The sequence below is a fragment of the Geotrypetes seraphini genome, chromosome 7 (genome assembly GCF_902459505.1).
Source record: "Geotrypetes seraphini chromosome 7, aGeoSer1.1, whole genome shotgun sequence".
Taxonomy (NCBI): domain Eukaryota; kingdom Metazoa; phylum Chordata; class Amphibia; order Gymnophiona; family Dermophiidae; genus Geotrypetes; species Geotrypetes seraphini.
Genome location: NC_047090.1, coordinates 50,022,487 through 50,036,786, shown reverse-complemented (window position 1 = coordinate 50,036,786; position 14,300 = coordinate 50,022,487). Strand labels below are relative to the sequence as shown.

At 43.4% G+C, this 14,300-nt stretch overlaps 1 protein-coding gene across 5 annotated transcripts in view; it reads right to left on the bottom strand.

Annotated features, from left to right (window-relative positions):
* Positions 1-14,300, bottom strand: part of CAPS2 (calcyphosine 2) — an 85,258-nt gene that overhangs the window by 60,640 nt on the left and 10,318 nt on the right. For all 5 annotated transcript variants that reach the window (XM_033951716.1, XM_033951715.1, XM_033951714.1 and 2 more), the window contains exons 4-6: positions 5,535-5,580; positions 3,634-3,753; positions 1,830-2,015 (exon numbers count right to left, since the gene is read on the bottom strand). In XM_033951716.1, the coding sequence (XP_033807607.1) occupies positions 1,830-2,015; positions 3,634-3,753; positions 5,535-5,580 (352 nt within the window). The remainder of the gene's footprint in view (positions 1-1,829; positions 2,016-3,633; positions 3,754-5,534; positions 5,581-14,300) is intronic.

Genomic DNA, 14,300 nt, shown 5'->3' with positions numbered 1-14,300 from the left:
GGCAGACAATGAATGGAAGGAGGAGAGTAACAAAAAGATGAGGAAAGCAGAAACCAGAGAAGACAAAGGTAGAACAAAAATTTTCTATTTATTTATTGCTTTAGGAGACGTGTCACTGTTTCTATGGTATTGCATTGTATGCAGAGTCCAGCTTCTTGCTGGTTCAATTTAACCTTTGTCTATGTATTTCTATTTTATCCCCCCTTTTACAAAACTGTGGAGCGTTTTTTAGCACCAGCCGTGGTGGTAGCAGCTCTGATGCTCAGAATTCTATGAACATCAGAGCTGTTATCACCGTGGCTAAAATCCACACTACAGTTTTGTAAAAGGGGGAGGGGTAAGTTTGTGATGACATTCCATATTAGGCGAAGGTGTTTTCTGTGTTCTGTGTGTTCGAAAGACATGTTTTTTTGTTAGGATTGATCTGTAACCGTCTTAGTTTTACAATGAGTGTATTGATGTTGTACTTCTCACTGCAGTATGTAAGATGCTGCCTTTTCCTAGGTACTCATGTGCGACGTGTGGCTTGTTACTAAAAATCATGTTTTTCGTACAGATGGGGGGGTGCCCAAAAAATGATGGGCCCCGGGTGTCACACAAGCCAGGTACGCCACTGGCTATGAGTTTTAACGCATGTTTAGTGCATGCTAAATCAATGCGTGCTAACACGTCCATAACATTAGCGTTTAACGTGTGTTTAGCGTGCACTAATATTTACCACGTGCTAAAAAGCATAGCGCACTTTAGTAAAAGAGGGGATTAGATTTAATTAGTTTTAATTAATTTATTTCATTTCTGTTCTTTTTCTATTGTTTTTTTCTTTGCTTTCCTATTTTATATAGCATTCTTTTCGTTTCTTGTTTTTAAAAATTTTGTACACCTTGCTGTTGACAAACAGAAGTGCAGTTAACTTAATAAACAAACATGAGGATGGAGCTTGCAGGTATGGGGCAGGGACAAGAAAAGAACTCGTGGGGACCGGAAGGGAGCTCCTGTATGGATGGGGGAAATTTTGTCCCCGTGTCATTCTCTACTTTACAAGTTAGTGAGTGTTGGGAGTTAAAAAACAGCCTTGAAAAAGTGGGCTTTTAGCCTAAGACCAAGCTTGATGTACTGACTCAAGCAGTCTGTTCCAGGCACTCGATATAGCAAGATAGAAGGTAGAGAATGGCATGGTGACAAATTTTTTCCTATCCCTGCCCCATTCCTGCAAACTCCGTCTTCATCCGCACAAGCCTCAAACACTTTAAAATCCTAAGTAGCAACATTCTAGAGCTCAGATTGTGATGTCATAATGCCTCATTCCACCAATGCCTAAGCTCCATCCTCATCCGCACAAGCCTCAAACACTTTAAAATCCTAAGTAGCAACATTCTAGAGCTCAGATTGTAATGTCATAATGCTCATTTCACCAATGCCCAAGCTTCAGCCTTATCTGTACAAGCCTCAAATGCTTTAAAATCATAAGTGTTTAAGGATTGTGTGGTTAAGGCAGAGCTTATAGGAAAGGAACAGAAAAAGCAACAAAACTTAGGACGGGACAGGGAAATTGAATTCCTGCGAGGATGGGGAAAAATGTGTCTGCATATCATTCTCTACTGAGGTGCTTAGCAAATTTTTTATTAATGGGGGTTCTTTTTGATTCATTGCTTTATAACTTTACCTCCATTATTCCTTTTTGAAATTTTATAAACTGTGCCTTACTTTAAAGGTGGCTTCAAGAACAGTGTTTTTCAGCACCAATTTATAGAGAGCTATAAGACCTAAACGTAAAGTTGGGCACTGAAATTTCTAGACTTTGAGAGTGTATGTTTTAATGGATCCTCTACCTCCATGTCTGCTGCTTTCCTTGCAGATAGTTGAGGTTGTGCACTTTTGGATTTTTCCGCAGCTTCCTGTGAATATTGCTTGTACCCTTCTTTCATTTCAGCTTCATACTGCTGATACTTTAATTTGTATTTGTCAGATGGTAGGGGCAAATTTTCTGGAATTATCTTTTGCTCTAATGATGAATGCTAAAAGCAAAGAATATGCATTACTATGTGAAATTGTTATAATGTATAAAATATAAAGACAGTTTACAAAGTAGCACTAATAGGGACTGATGATGTTTGATGTTATACTTTCCATCAAAAAAAGTAAACATAAGTAAGCTTAGCTACTCTCTTCTGGTTATACCCCGTAGGAAACTATTTTCTTAGCAGGCAACATACACTTCTCCCTCCGTATTTGCAGTTTCAGCAATCGGGGTTTCAATTATTCACAGTTTTTAGCTTTCTGGCTCCTCCCCCCAAATTACATCAGCTTGCATAGAGAAATTGCGGATTCCAAGCGTTTACGGAGAAAATCGCCGATTCCCAGCACTTTCTTCACCGTGTTTTGCCTCTCCTTCAGGAACAGACCAGGTCTCCCACCATATTATTCGCGGTCTCACCATATTCATGATGGTTTTTAATAGAAAACAGTGAATAACATATGAAAAAGTTATTTGCGGTTTTTCTGTATTTGCGGTTCTGTTAATCCCCTATCACAGCGAATACAGAGGGAGAAGTGTAAATACATTTGAGTTAATCCTGTATTAAATTTCTTCAACATGACTTATGCAGTGGATCTCACCGTGAATGTATACTTATGCAATAGCGCAATTTTCAGAATGCACAACCTAAATCAGTAACAGTCAAAAAGGAGCGCTGTAAATAACCATAAGCAAATTGTAAGTCCTTTTTTTTTCTGGAGCAAGCTTTGTAAATTCACTATTCGAGAGAAGGGGCCAATGATGCTCAACAACTCAAATAAGCTAAAGGCTTATCCAGATTTAATGAACATCTTTAAATCTATACCATTTTAAACGGCATTTTGGACTTAACTTGCCAGCGCCTAAGTTAAGGCGCTGTTTAGAGGCTATGGGCCTTAGTGTAGTGGGATAAGCATGCGAGCCCTTATTGCAGTGTTTCGCAAGCTGTGGGCCTCCTGAGATTTGAGGTGTGCTGCAAGACGCTGGGGAGGACAGGCGCTGGCTGATTGCCTACAGGATGTGCTTCTCGCAGCGATACGCACATCCTGTAGGAAATCAGCCTCCTCTCCTTTTCTCTTGCGCGTCTTCCCTGCTGGCACCCCCCTCTCCCACTGGTGACTAAGGGCCCGTTTGGAAGGCCTTCACACATGCACATGACATCATCACGTCGACATCCATGCACTTCCGCAGCCACTACATTTAGGGCTCCTTTAACCAAGGAGCCGCACGCTAAACCGCTGGCTGCGCTAGCTGCTACCGCTTCCTCTTGAGCAGGCGGTAGTTTTTAGGCCAGCGCGGGGGTTAGCGCGTGATGAAAAGTGACGCACGTTAACCCCGCTAGCGGGACTTAATAAAAAGATCCCTTAGTGTGCTGCGGCTCAACACAGTTTGCACAACACTGCCTTATTGAGTAGCTATAATGGCTCTGCTCCATTTAGCATAGGGTGATAAATTGAGAAAAATCAGCCATTTTCCAGCTGTGGTAAAAATGGCCTTTTGGCCTAGCGTATCCTTTTTGTGGGTCTTTTTACTGCAGCTTAATACAAGGACTTCATAGAGCACTGTATATAAAGAAAAGCCAAACACTCTGATGCTCTAATTGCACTTTCTTAACTGACCATCTGACTGCGAACACGACATGCAGAAGGGGTTTGTAATGGTGTGCCCCAACTAATAGTTGTTGAGGAATCAGGAAGACCAAGACGAGGATATGCATCACCGAATGGAGTATAATTATTCTGTTAAAATATAAATAAAAAAGTACAGTAATTATCCAAGCAGCCTTCAACACTGAAATCCAAGTTTGGGTTACAGTCTCACTTCAAACATTCGTTAATGCTTGTTTAGTTTTTTTAATCCATCTGTATCAATGCTATTATAAAAAAAAATATATATATATATATATCATCTTGGCCAATTCTGCTTTATTTTTTTTAAGTTTACAAGTTTATTAAAAATTTGATATCCCACCAAATCAGGCTTCAAGGCGCTTTACATATTAAAAACAATAGGTAAAACACTAAAAATATAAAAAAACAAACATGCGCATTACAAATAAACACAAATCACGGACTAAACAGGAACAAAGGGAACAGGGGAAGAACTACAATATTTGGAGAGTAAAGAAGGGAAGGAAAGAACGTAGAGCATTCAGTGGGTTTATTTATCTCCCATCTAAGTATTAGCCAAGAAATCCTATTTCACTTTGGAAAGTATGTAGGAGACTACATTTGATTACACACTACTGGATTTTGAAGTGGAAATGTGCAAAGGAATTTTAAAAATATTGTACCCTAAAAAGCACAGGATGCAGCATCATGAATTTCAGCTACTCCTGTACCTTTTTAGCAGTTTTGTAAGTAGAAAAAGTCCCGAAACGATTTACGCCCGATTTGTCTAGTGCTATCTTAAATTAGTGCTGGTTGTGCATAATTCTGAAGTACTCAAATCCAGACCGGTGTCCACGGAACACTCCTACAACAAATCAATTTCTTCAATGCTCCCAGCCTGACAGCCGCCCTGTTTCCCAGAGCTTCTGATTGGAGTGCTTCAGAATTTCCCAGGAAACAGCTGTGAAGACAATTTTGTAACTTTTGAATAAGAACATAAGAATTGCCATCTCCGGATCAGACCCTGGGTCCATCAAGTCCGGTGATCCGCACACGCAGAGGCCCCGCCAGGTGTACCCTGGCATAGTTTTAGTCCCCATATCACTGTATGCTTCTCAAGGGAGATGTGCATCTAATTTACCCCTACCTGTATCTCTCTATGCCACTCTTAAGGAGATGTGCATCTAGTTTACCCTTAAATCCTAGAACGGTGGATTCTGCAATTACTTCCTCTGGGAGAGCATTCCAGGTGTCCACCACTCGCTGCGTGAAACAGAACTTCCTGATATTCGTCCTGGACCTGTCCCCCCTCAGCTTTGATACTCTTTGGGGTTCTGAAATGCTGCTACTATTTGAGGTTTTGGAATCTTGCTACACTTTGAGATTCTGTACGGAATCTTGATACATAAGAATTGCCATCTCCGGATCAGACTTTTGATCCATCAAGTCCGGTGATCTGCACACACGGAGGCCCCACCAGGTGTACCTTGGCCTAGTTTTAGTCCCCATATCACTGTATGCTTCTCAAGGGAGATGTGCATCTAATTTACCCTTACCACTCTACGTCATTCTTAAGGAGAATGTTATTCAAGTAGAGTTTTTGAGACCTGTGATTTGTGCTATATCCCTTGACCTGGACTTTAGGACTGAATTGCTGGGACTAAGTGTCCTGAGGTCTCTTTTTCCCTCCACTTTTTTGGGCATTCTTTGCTATTTATCTGTAATAGCTGTATGATATTTTCTCTATGTATTTTGGTGAGTTAATGCAAGCTACTATGGAATACAAAAATATACCAAATAAATAAAAGTACAATTTAAAATAAAGCATCTTTCAATCTGTCAAAGAAAAGCTAGCAGAGATTTTCTAAATAAGACATTTTTGTAAGTATAGAAACAAACTCAAGGATTACCTCATCATCCGAGTCTCCAAGTTTGCCAAGGTCAAGACATGGTACACTACAAAGGAGTAATTTTTGGAAACATTAGGGCCTCTTTACTGTGCAAATCTTCATATACATACACACCCCCCAATCCCCTCACTTACTAAGGTGCGCTACTTACCTCCCTACCACCGCTCCCCAAGTTCTCTTTCCCAACCTTTCGCCCTGCCCACCTTACTATTGTCCCTCATATTTTACCCGTTCCCCGCACACACATATTTATTGTATCTGTATTCGCTGATTGTTTCGCTGATTGCCCTGCCCTTCTCTGTTGTAAACCGTATTCGCTGATTCTCTGTTGTATCTGTATTCACTGATTGTAACCATTCGCTGATTGTCCAGCCCTTCTTTATTGTGAACCGCCTCGAACTACTACGGCTTTGGCGGTATATAAGAAATAAAATAATAATAACGCGTCCATAAGCTAACATGCACGCGTAAAAGAGGGCCCAAGTTTGTGAAAAAGCACTACTTACACGTATCTATGGTAAAAGAAGTGTGAAGGATGTGCAGTTTGGGAGGCCCTTCAAGTACACGTGTTTCCTGTTTAATGGAAATGTATGTATCCTTTGGAAAATTTCCCCCATCAGCATTTACACACTGGTTTTGAGACCTGTATAATCTGTGACTATTTCAAGATATAGCAAAATTAGAAAAGATTCAAAGGGCAATCAAAATGATGAAGGGGATGGAATGCCTCTCGTATATGGAAAGGCTATAGAGGTTAGGGCTCTTCAGCTTGGAAAAAAGATGGCTGAGGGGGAAAGGAAATTCTTACTTATATTTGTTTCTAGGCCTACAAAAAAAAAAAAAAAAAAAGGACCACACCTCTTCTTGCCTCTGTATGATAAAGAGACACATCTCTAAATACTTCTATACAGGCATTCTGACATTGTCTAGGGCCCAATTTCTTTGCTGCTGTATTAGTTCTTTGAGCCCATCATCCTGTAGACGGGCCACAATGTCTCTGCTCTGATCTTCTCACCAAGATCCCAAAGCCCTGTGGGCGTGATCAGTTTTCAGACTGTGGTTCAAGATGTTTAGCTCTCTCTTGTATTACCATCACGCAGTCATCGTAGGCTGGGGTCTTTGAAACTCCTCTCCTCTCTCAGGCTTCCACCCCTCTCTCATAGGGCCTGTGCTTGATGAGCCATTGAATCCTGCTTCCCCAAAGATCTTACAAGAATTCTTCCAGATCTATAAACCGAGAAGAGAGCTTAGAGACGTAAATGGGATGAAATTAAGTTTGGAGGGTAGAATGTTGACTTTGCATGCCAGGATCGGAGCATCAATGATATCTGTGGCTGGGGTAGAACTATGGAATGCCTTGCCTGGTATCCTGCAGTTTTGCATGGAGAGGATGAATTTTAAGAAAATGCTGAAAACTCAATTGATTGCCAATGCCTTCTTGTGCTAAGGTATATTTCAGTTGATAATCGCCTTTTAGAATTTTTTGACAGCAATGTATGATTTAAAGTTGTATTTCTGCAGAGGCGTACCTAGCATATGTGACACCTGGGGCCCATCATTTTTGACACCCTCCCCCCATCTATATCAAAAATATGATTTTCAGTAACAATCCATATATCGCACAACAAGAGTGTACTTAGGAAAAGGCAGCATCTTAAACACTGCAGTGAGCACTAGAACACCAACACATACATTGTAAAATTAAACAAGCCAGATCCCGCACAGTCAATTGATCCTGTAGTCAATGCCAACTGAAAACTATGTCCTTTTCATACACACAGAACAGAGATACACCCTCGCCCAATATGAAATAATCACAAACTAAAAATAGAAATATGTAGACAAAAGATAAACTGAACCGCCAAGAAACCAGACTGCATACAATACAACACCACAAAAAACAGTGACACATGTCCCAAAATACTGTGCAAAATATAAAGACAGTAGATGTAAATTTGAAAAAACTGATACATGTCCCAAAATACTGTGCAAAATATAAAGACAGTAGATGTAAATTTGAAAAAACTGATACATAACAATCACCACTTTACAAATTAACAAATAAAAATAAAACAAATAATGAGAAATAAGAAAATACCATTTTATTGGACTAATCCATTTTTCAATTAGCTTTCAGAGGCCAAATCTTTCTTCAGAACAGTAGATGTAAATTTGTAGATGTAAAGACAGTAGATGTAAATTTGAAAAAACTGATACATAACAATCACCACTTTACAAATTAACAAATAAAAATAAAACAAATAATGAGAAATAAGAAAATACCATTTTATTGGACTAATCCATTTTTCAATTAGCTTTCAGAGGCCAAATCTTTCTTCAGAACAGTACAGCTGTTATGGTATCCTGTCCTGAGAGAAGGGGTTTAGTCCAAAAAATTGCCTTATTTCCATTTTCTATTTATAAACTTTTATCAATACAGTTACAATACTACTAAGTAAAGCAACAAAAAATCTTACTACCTTTTGTCGTTTCTGCTTTAATCATCTTCTCTTTGCTCTCTTCTTTCTATACAGCGTTTGTCCTCTCTCCCTTCCATGCAAGATCTGCCCTTTCTTTGCCCCTTCCGCCCAGCTTCTGCCCTCTCTCTACACCCCTTCCATCTACTGCCCACACTCTCTCTGCCCCTTCCATCTACTGTCCATCCTCTCTCTCTTCAATATGGCATCTTCCCTCTTTCTATGTCCCTTCAATAAACTGTATATCCGGGATCTCTTCTCTCCTTTGCACATGATTCATTTCAGCTTCACCCCCCTCTCCATTTTTCTGTCTCCACCCCCTCCTCTATGCTTTGGCATCTCTCTTTCTCTTCTCCTTTCCTTCCTTCCCACTCCACACCATGGTGTAGTATCTGTATCTCCTTCCCTTCCCTCCCCCCATGCCATGGCATCTCTTCCTCCCCCTCCATAGTCTGGTATCTCCTTTCTCAGCAGAGGACTTAGAATCTACAGTTTAAGGGACTTTCCTATGGAGCAGCAGTGGGATCTGAACCCTGCTTCTTGGTTTGGGTTAGATGCACAAAGCCTCCCATGCTGGCAACCAGTCTAAATGCAACATTCCCAGCATGGGAGGCTTTATGCATCTGACCCAAACCAAGAAGCAGGGTTCAGATCCCACTGCTGCTCCTTAGGAAAGTCCCTTAAATGGTAGATTCTAAGTCCTCCGCTGAGAAAGGGAGCTGGCATGACTTCTTCCCCCTCTGCCCTCCATCCAGCTCGTTACCCGTCTGCTTTCCATCCCCCTGCCGCCTCTCCTCACCATACTCGCTGGGCTCCAGGTCCGGGTAAAAAGTGAAGTGGGCCACCGCCCACCTCTGTGGCTCCGGTCCAAGCTGCAGCCTTTCCCGCAGCAGGACCTGGGCTACCGCCATTGTTGTTGTTGCTGAAAGGAGACAGCAGCATGTTATTGAACTGGAGGCAGAACCTGCAGGAAGCCTCGCTATTGGACGACACGCCTTCTTTGAAAGAGAGGCAGCGCCGGCGACCAAAGAGACCAATCCGGGAGCCGAGGGGAGGTGGGAGACTGAGGCACGAGGGGGATGTGCGTGACAGCAGAGATTGGGAATTGAGCGTATTACACCAGGCCCAATTCCATTTTGCGGTGGGGAGGGGATCTCAACTTTGGACTCCAGGCAGCCGCCGGAAGGAGCATCCGTAGACACCCCTGTTTACTGCCAGTGCTGCTGGTTAAGGAAAGCAGCAGCGGCAGAATAGGGAGGGTGGCCGGCTGTGCACCCCCTTGGGGCATGCACCCGGGGTGGACCACCCCCCCTTGGTATGCCACTGTATTTCTGAATTGATTGAATTTGCACTCTATCCCTGTTTATAACAGGGACGATTAATGATGTTGTTTAGACATGTCTATGCTATATGTGATAATCAGACGGAAACAAGATTTTATGTATGCGATATGGAAACCGAATAGTTGTATGCGGTATATAAATTTTTCAATAAATAAAAAAAAAATAAATGCAGATCAGTCATTTTCCTCTCGATTTCTTCTTGGCATTCTTCCAGATTGTAATATCTTTTTTCCCGTACTTTTCTGTACTTCTTTTACATCCTGGCATACCATCTGATTTTTTTTTCATTCATTGTTTAAGATTGAATTTGTGCATTACATAGTCTGAACACTCCACCTCAGAACTTAGCTCACCCACAAGTACACCATGCTAATTTACTCACATCTGCCAGTTTCTGAGCTAACATTGTTTGCACAGGTATTCTCATTCAGAACATGGAGGAATTGTACTTTTTTTTTTTTTTTTTTGCTGAGCATGAATAGAGCTCTAGCTCTCTGTTTCTATCTCAGGTGCTGAGGTCACATCCTCCCCACCCCTCTAGTTTTACTTCTGAAGGGACAGCATTTCTTGGTTTTGTTTACACTCCTGCTAACAGATTCATAATGCTGGGAGAGGCTATGAGAAGTTGGGTGCTCCGTTAGGTTTACAACAACAACAACAAAAAAAATTGCTGCAAAATTTCTTAAATAATATACAGGTCTCCCTCTATATTTGTGGGTTTGGCATTCGCAACTTCGATTATTTGTGGTTTCCATCTCGCTGACTTCGCCCCCAAGTGACAATATGGGGTGCCAAGAGAAAAGTTTGGTGCTTTTTTTCAGTGTGGTAAGGTAAACACCAGCATCAGAGGTGTGTGTTTTGCTGGGGTGCTGAAAGAAAAGTTCAGCGCTTTGCTTCAGAGATACTGTATGACATCATTCAGTGCCAGAGAGATGTGTGACTTGAGTTTTGCTGCAGCTATACTATGCTTGCGAATATGAAGGGAAGGTTTATTATTCGTAAATTCACGATGTTCCCAATGGCTATACCCCCAAACCCCACAAATATGAAAGCAGTGTTCTCCCTAGGGCCTTTTAGCCGGGCGTTCCGCCCAGCTAATTTAGACCACCGCCCGGCTGTCATCCGATCGCAAATTCTGCTGCCGCCACTGCTCAACATTAAAAAAAAACAACCAAAAAAACAAAACAAAAACAACCGGCTTGGAGATTTCAGGCCTTAGCCCATAGCGAACTCATGCTCCGGGATTCTAAAGTGTGTGTGCCGGCTTTCCTTCTCTTCCCTCCGAAACCGGAAGTTATGTCCGGGTAGGGGAGGGGGGAAGAGAAGGGAAACCGGCACACACACGTCAGAGCCCTGGAGCATGAGTTCGCTACGGGCTAAGGCGGGAAACTTACAATTTGCTGCTCTTGCTGCCGGGTCTTACCTACTTTCTGTTTCCGCGAAGGAAGGACCCGGCAGCACTTCTCTACATCGCTCCTTAGTTTTTATGAAGTGGTGCAGTGAGGGGCCATCGGCTGTGGTTACCACAGCCAGCACTTTACTGGCGCAGGCAGTAGCAGCAGGAGGACGATGGTGGCCTTATGTAATCAATGAGGCGAGCCCAGCGGTGGTGCTGCAGTGCTTGTGGGAGGCGTGCGAGAGTGTGACAGCCGCCCTGGAGCCGCTGCACTTCAACAAACTGGATTTTGGTGAGACCAGCGTGCACAATCACTTCTACAATGCAAGTGCACGGGAAGCACAAGAGTGGGGGTAGAAAGTGGCCAGAGTGAGAAGTTATCAGGCGCCGTGGGGTTGTTGGGGGTGTATATGGGGTTTTTATTATTTATAACCAGCTGAATTTCAAAATAAATGTGTGAGCAGAGTGGCTGTACTGCTATAAATAATTTGTTTAAAAAGTACACTAACGAATTGCCATCTTAATGGAAATTCTTGCAAGCCCCCTTGTTAGTACTAGTGCTCTGCTGTTTTCTTGGTAGTAATTTCAGCTGGGGTGTTTTGTTGGTTTTTTTTACTGTCACTACAGAATTTGCTTTTTCTTCATTGTCATTTTCAGAGCCCCCACTCCCTTTTTCCTATTCCTCCTTTTCACAGCTGGGCCTTCCTCCCACAAAAGGACAAACGGTGAGTGAGAGAAGTGTCACCACCACATTGTCCTGTCCAGAAGGCTGAGCCAATCTTCCATGTCTGCTTTCAAAGGCTGTTCAGAAAAATCTAAAGTTGGAAAAACTGAATTGAACTTTTCCCCATGAATTTGATTGTACTTGATCAGAAAATAATTTTAAAAAATTTGAAAGCCCTTCCTAGGGTCCCTCAAAGTCACTGATTACAAAGCTCCATTTTTCTTAAAATTTGCTATTATTTTTGATTAATGAAGCAATTTTCTTGGTATTATAGCTATAACTGTTTAGATTGCTGCGGCTGACAATGCTGCTGGAGGAAGGTTTGTCAGTCATCTCACGGTAGGGTTTGCATGGAAGGGAGAGATAGGAGGGTCAGCAGGGTGGGGGGGGGAGAAGTGGGCTGCTCTGGTTGCTCCAAGGCCTAGCGTCATTAACTTCTTTGAGCAGTGTTTACAATTCGCTGCTGTTGCCGTGCCGAGTCCTGCCTAATTCCTGTTTCCATGAAGGTAGAATCCAACAGAGAAGGCCCGAAACCGGCAACATCCCCGGTCATGAACTTCTTTGGGCAGCAGCAGCAGCAGCAATCACAATTCGCTGCTGTTCAAAGAAGTTCATGACCAGGGATGGGGTGACAGAAGGAGGAAAGGGAGCAGAGGGTGGAGAGAATTGCTGCACGCAACTGGAGGGAGAAAGAAAGGGAGAAGGAAGATGAGGGTGGGAAAGGAAGGAATGAAAGAAGATGCCAGGGCATGGAGGGGGAGAGAGAGATGGAAGAAAAGGAGAGATATGCCAGGGAATCAGGGAAGGGAAGGAGACAGAGATGCCATCCCGTGGGGTGGGAAGGAAAGAAAGGAGAAGAGAGAGATGCCAGAGGAGGTGGTGACAGAGAGAGAAAAATGGAGAGGTGGCAGAGCTGAAATCAATCATGTACAAAGGAGAGACGGGGCACAGGGTAGACATTTTATGGAAGGAGCATAGAAAGAGGGAAGATGCCATATGGAACAGGGAGAGGGCAGACAGTAGAAGGAAAGGGCTGATGCTGCATGGAAGACAGAGAGAGGACAGATGCTGGCTAGAAAGAAGAGAGTGAAGACAAGATGATTAAAGCAGAAACAACAAAAGATAGAAAAAAAATTTTGTTGCTTTAGAATAAAATAGTATTGTAGTTGTATTGGTAAAACTTTTAGAAACAGAAAAAGCACAGTTACTTACCGTAACAGGTGTTATCTAGGGACAGCAGGCAGATATTCTCACATGTGGGTGACGTCATCTACGGAGCCCCAGCGCGGACAGCTTTTCAAGCAAACTTGATTGAAGTTTCAAGTTTGCTACACTGCACCACGCATGTGCATGCCTTCTCGCCCACTAGAGGGCGCATCCCACCTCGTGGTCCTCAGTTCCATCACTAGCAAAGAAGCCATCCCCGGGGAGGCGGGCGGGTTGTGAGAATATCTGCCTGCTGTTCCTGGATAACACCTGTTACGGTAAGTAACTGTGCTTTATCCCAGGACAAGCAGGCAGCATATTCTCACATGTGGGTGACCTCCAAGCCAACCAAAAAGGGGCAGGTGGGAGGATGGCAATTTAGGAAAACACATTACGTAACACCGACTGGCCAAAACGGCCGTCGCTTCTGGACAAAACATCCAGACAGTAGTGGGAGGTGAACGTATGAACCGAAGACCAAGTGGCAGCTTTACATATGTCCTCCACAGGAGTAGATCGGAGGAAAGCAACCGAAGCTGCCATCGCCCGGACCTTATGCCCCGTGACTCGACCCGGGGGCGTAAGATCAGCCTGAGCGTAGCAAAAAGAAATACAAGCAGCCAACCAGTTGGACAAGGTGCGCTTGGAAACAGGATGTCCTAAACGATTAGGATCAAAGGACAAAAACAATTGAGGAACCTTCCGATGAGACCTGGTACGTTGGAGATAAAATGCCAACACCCTCTTACAGTCAAGCGTGTGGAGCGCCGTCTCGCCAGGATGGGAGTGGGGCTTAGGAAAGAACACAGGAAGGACAATGGACTGATTGAGGTGGAAATCTTAGGTAAAAATTTAGGATGGGTGCGGAGAACCACCTTGTCATGATGAAACACAGTGAAAGGCGGGTCCGCAACCAAAGCTTGCAGCTCACTAATCCGTCGAGCAGATGTGAGGGCAATCAGAAATACCACTTTCCAAGTAAGAAATTTCAGGAGAGACTTGTCGATAGGCTCAAAGGGAGGTTTCATCAGTTGAGCTAAGACAACATTCAAATCCCAAACTACGGGAGGAGGCTTCAGAGGGGGACAAACATTGATTAGACCCTTCATGAAACGTGTCACCAGAGGATGAAGCGAAAGAGAACGTCCGTCCAAGTGACGATGGAAAGCAGAAATGGCACTGAGATGCACCCGAACAGATGTCGTCTTCAGGCCGGAATTAGACAGATGTAACAAGTAGTCCAGCACCGAAGACACCGGGACCGAATCCGGGTCCAGATGACGCGAGGAGCACCAGGAGGAAAACCTGGTCCATTTCTGGGAATAACAAAGCCTGGTCGAGACCTTGCACGAGGCTTCCAAAACTTCCCTCACCGACTGAGAAACCTGGACCGAAGTCAAGGGGAAAGGAACCAAGCGGTCAGGTGTAAGGACTGAAGATTGGGATGCAACAGCGAACCCCGACTCTGAGATAGCAGAGAGGGAAACACAGGCAGTAGCAGAGGCTCCCTGACACTGAGTTGAAGAAGCAGGGAGAACCAGTGTTGACGAGGCCACCGAGGCGCAATGAGAATCATAGTGGCTCTGGATGATTTGAGACGAACCAACGTCCTCAAGATCA